The sequence below is a fragment of the Scylla paramamosain genome, chromosome 26, assembly GCF_035594125.1.
Source record: "Scylla paramamosain isolate STU-SP2022 chromosome 26, ASM3559412v1, whole genome shotgun sequence".
Classification (NCBI taxonomy): Eukaryota; Metazoa; Arthropoda; class Malacostraca; order Decapoda; family Portunidae; genus Scylla; species Scylla paramamosain.
This window is the reverse complement of record NC_087176.1, coordinates 11,362,501-11,367,098: the sequence shown is the minus strand read 5'-3', so window position 1 is coordinate 11,367,098 and position 4,598 is coordinate 11,362,501. Positions and strand designations below refer to the sequence as shown.

At 43.8% G+C, this 4,598-nt stretch overlaps 1 protein-coding gene across 1 annotated transcript in view; it reads left to right on the top strand.

Moving 5' to 3' along the window:
• The first annotated feature begins 213 nt into the window (after positions 1–213).
• The window catches only part of LOC135113743 (mucin-2-like), a 31,015-nt gene continuing 26,630 nt past the window's right edge, over positions 214–4,598 (top strand). Inside the window, exon 1 of the mRNA XM_064029305.1 lies at positions 214–345. Within this exon, the coding sequence (XP_063885375.1) occupies positions 322–345 (24 nt within the window). The 5' untranslated portion in view covers positions 214–321. The remainder of the gene's footprint in view (positions 346–4,598) is intronic.

The following is a 4,598-nucleotide window of genomic DNA, read 5'->3' as shown; positions in this document are numbered from 1 at the left end:
TATTATTATTATCATTATTATTACTATTATTATTACTATTAGAGAGTCTACACGTACACACCTTACCTGGTACCATTAGATATTTACGCACACGTGTCTCAGATAAACCAAAATGTGTGTGTGTGTGTGTGTGTGTGTGTGTGTGTGTGTGTGTGTGTGTGTGTGTGTGTGTGTTGGGGTGACTCACAGAGCTGGCAGGCGAGGAAGGGAGAGGAGAGGAGGGAGAGGAGAGAGAGAGGGGCATGGTAGCTTAGAGTTGGCGGGCACACTGCACAGAACCTCCCAGTCTACAACCTGAGTGAGAAGTGCCTACACCCCGCCATGCGTCTCTACACCCCGGCCAAGGTGTGTTCCTCCCCTCCCTCACCCCTGCGCCCCCCCCCTCTGCTTCCCCTGTGTCCCCTGTGTGCCTCACTGGGGTTTATATTATACTCTAATGTATCTTTGCTTTGTGGTGTTGTGGTGTTGCGTAGAGGAAGTGTTGTGGTCAGTGAAGGGTGTTTGGGTGTTTTGTATGTGTGTGTGTGTGTGTGTGTGTGTGTGTGTGTGTGTGTGTGTGTGTGTGTGTGTGTGTGTGTGTGTGTGTGTGTGTGTGTACGTGTGTGTGTGAATTTCCCCTCGTTTATGTGTCTATTATTCACCCGCTCGTTTGCATTCTCTCTCTCTCTCTCTCTCTCTCTCTCTCTCTCTCTCTCTCTCTCTCTCTCTCTCTCTCTCTCTCTCTCTCTCTCTCTCTCTCTCTCTTACCATATTACACTCCTAACCTTCCCTTACCTCCTTACCTCTTCACCACCACCATCACCACCACCGCCATCACCACTCCCTCTCTATTCATCTCGTACTGTTTATATCCCCAGGGCACGATAAGAGCAGTCTGACCATCTATCCTCGTCTACCTGTCCTTCCCTCTATCACCTAATCAATCCTTGTCATTACGATCAGTCGATTAAACGCACGTACACATCAAAGGAGGAGAAATCCCATTAATCTTTGCACTGTCATTCTTAAAACCTTCTCTCCCTCCTCTTCCTTCTTTCCTCCTTCTCCCCGTCTTTGAATCTTTGAAGAAACTAGGTTATATATCTATTTTTTTAAGTGTATATGTGTTTGTGTGCATTAAAAAAATTTACGCTTATAATTTCCGTTCAGTTCAGTCATGACATTAGTTACTGAACAGCGCCAAGCATTTAAATGGGGAGAGGGGAAGGGGTAAAGGGATGAGGGGGAGGGGAGAAGGGAGTGAGTGGAAAGGGTAGCGGAGAGGGGGAAGTGAGAGGAGAAGAGACGTCAGAGAAAGATATGCCATTTGAAAAGGATGGAAGGAAGAAAGGAAGAGGAAGAGAAGAAGAGGTGAGGGGAAAGAGTCACGAGGGAGAGAAGAGGGAGGGAGGGAGGGAGGGAGGGAGTGAAGTAACAGAATGATATGAAGTTTGAAAATTAAGAAGATAGTAAGAGAAAGGGAAGAGGAGGAGAGAGGAAGGGAATTAGAGAAAGGAGAAGAGAAAGAAGGAAAAGGAAACGAATGGAAGAAGAGGGAGAGGAGGGAGGGAGAGAAAGATAGGGAGGGAAAGAAGATAGGAAGAGGAAGACAACTAGTGAAGGAAGAGAGAGAGAGAGAGAGAGAGAGAGAGAGAGAGAGAGAGAGAGAGAGAGAGAGAGAGAGAGAGAGAGAGAGAGAGAGAGAGAGAGAGAGAGAGAGAGAGAGAGAATGATATGGTTTGAAAATTAAGGAAGGAAGGAAAATAGGAAGAGGAACGGAAGAGGAGGAGAGAGGAAGGTAACTAGTGAAGGAAGAAGGAGAGAAAGGAGGAAGAGGGAACCCAAGAGAAAAACACATATGACGTTTCAAAAGGAAGGAAGGAAGGAAGGAAGGAAGGAAGGAAGGAAGGAAGGAAGGAAGGAAGGAAGGAAAAGAGAGAAAAAATAAGAAAGAAACAAGAAGACGTGGGAGGGAAAGGTAGTAAAAGAAGTATGAGAGAGAGAGAGAGAGAGAGAGAGAGAGAGAGAGAGAGAGAGAGAGAGAGAGAGAGAGAGAGAGAGAGAGAGAGAGAGAGAGAGAGAGAGAGAGAGGCGGAGGGAAAGAAAGGAAAGAATGAAAAGTAGGAAAAAAATACGAAACGATAAATATAGATAGATGATGAACGTTATGAAAAAAAAAAATGATGGCTCATGAAAGGAGCAGGAAAATAAATGAAAGGCAAAGGGTTAACGTAATAAAAATAAAAGAGGTAAAGATGAAGAATAATAAAGATAAGTGAAGAAGAAAAAGAGAAGCAGCAGAGAGAGAGAGAGAGAGAGAGAGAGAGAGAGAGAGAGAGAGAGAGAGAGAGAGAGAGAGAGAGAGAGAGAGAGAGAGAGAGAGAGAGAGAGAGAGAGAGAGAGAGAGAGATGTGGGAAGGAGAAAAATATTGTGAGAGTAAGGGAGTGGCTGAAGAAGAGAACGAGGAGGAAAAGGAGGAAGAAGAAAATAAATTGAATGTAAGAGGAGGAGGAGCAGAAGGGAAAGAGGAAGCACATGAGAGAGAGAGAGAGAGAGAGAGAGAGAGAGAGAGAGAGAGAGAGAGAGAGAGAGAGAGAGAGAGAGAGAGAGAGAGAGAGAGAGAGAGAGAGAGAGAGAGAGAGAGAGAGTACACAATGGCACAGAAACGCAGAAATATAGAAAGTAAGAAAGAAAATCGAAAAAAATAACATCAAAATATCAAAATAAAATTCCCATAAATAATAATTATATAGATCAATTTAATTAATTTTATCCCAGTGCTAAGCGTGACCAGATCGTGTTGGTGTTTACCTGGCGTAGGTAAACACAGGTGGTGTCTCTAGTGCCGCCCCACTAAGGTCACCAGGCCGCCGTGACTCACTGGCGCGCACGTGAACTGAAACCAGGTCACGAATTGTTGTTGCTGTTGTCAGTAGTGGTGGTGGTGGTGGTGGTGGTGGTATTGTTGTTGTTGTTGTTCTTTTTCTTGTTGTTGTTGTTGTTGTTCTTCTTCTTCTTCTTTTTGTTGTTGTTGTTGTTGTTGTTGTTGTTGTTGTTGTTGTTGTTGTGTTCTCCTCCCCTTCCTCGTCCTCCTCTTCTTCCTTTTCCTCCTCTTCTTCCTCCTTTCTTCTTCCTCTTTCTCCTCTTCCTCCTCCTCCTCCTCCTCTTCCTCTTCCTCTTCCTTCTCCTCCTCCTCCTCCTTTTACTTAATATAATTTTCATTTCCCGTTTTTCTCAATTTCGTTTTTTTTCTGCTTCCAATTATTCAAGAGGATTTTTTTTTCAGGACTTTATTTCTTTTGCAAATCATTATTGTTATTATTACTATTATTATTATTATTATTATTATTATTATTATTATTATTATTATTATTATTATTATTATTATTATTATCACTATCGTTACTGCGCCTTATTTCTGGATTATATATATTTTTTTTAACTTTCTTGGGGTTTGAATGTTTTCCTTTTGTATTTTCTGTCATAATCTGGAGTTATTTTTTCCTCTTTGAAATTTTATGTCCAGTCTGACCTACTTACTAAAGTTACTTACATTTTCTCTCTCTCTCTCTCTCTCTCTCTCTCTCTCTCTCTCTCTCTCTCTCTCTCTGGACAGTGAAGATTTTACTAACATTACGACCACTTCTACTACTTACTACTACTAGCATCGCCCCCACCTCCACCAAAACAACAACAACAACAACAACAACAACAAGGAAGACATCAAAAGCCACATACTTGCAGAGGAATGCGGCGTGCACGATATTAAGTAAATGCCAGTAAGCAAGGCACCCAGGATGAGGCCCGCTGGATGCACTTGTCAACACCAATATATTACTTTATGTGCGGACGTAAATACACAGTGAAGGGCTTGCTTGTGAGTCACCGCCACTGCCACTATCACTACTACTATTATTGCTATTATTACTATTGCTGCTATCACTGTCACATTAATAGCAACAACAATTATCATGGTTCTCAGGCACCATGACTACTAGCTAGACTATTAAACTACTGCCACTACCACCCTACTATTACTGGTGCTACTACTATTACTACTACTACTAATACTACTACTCTATCACCACCATTTTTCCAACTACCACCACCACCAAAGCACTAATAACTGTCACCTACACCACCACCACTACTATTTCTACTACTACCACCACAACTACCACCACCATCACAACCAACACACCACCACCACCATCACCACCACCACCACCACCACAACAACAACAACAACAACAACAACAACAACAACAACAACAAAACAAGAGGGTAGAGTTTCACGGAAAAGACGGGAAAAACCCACACTCTCTCTCCCCACCCTCTCCCCACCCATTCTCCTCCCATCCCCACCTTCTCAAGCCCAACTCTCCCCATCTCCTCCCCACCCCTCACCTACCCCTCAATACTATGCTGAAATAAGCCGCACGCCTCCCTTACTCCTCCCCATCGTCTCCCTGACCTCCTCTCTCCCCCGCCCCACGCCTAACATCCTCCCACACCCCTCAGCAAGTTTTGGGGATGTCGTGGGCGTGGCTAGGGCAAGCGTTCGGGCGTATTTGGGCGCCGTTGTATGAGTGGGCTGAAGTACATGGGGTTTAAGCTT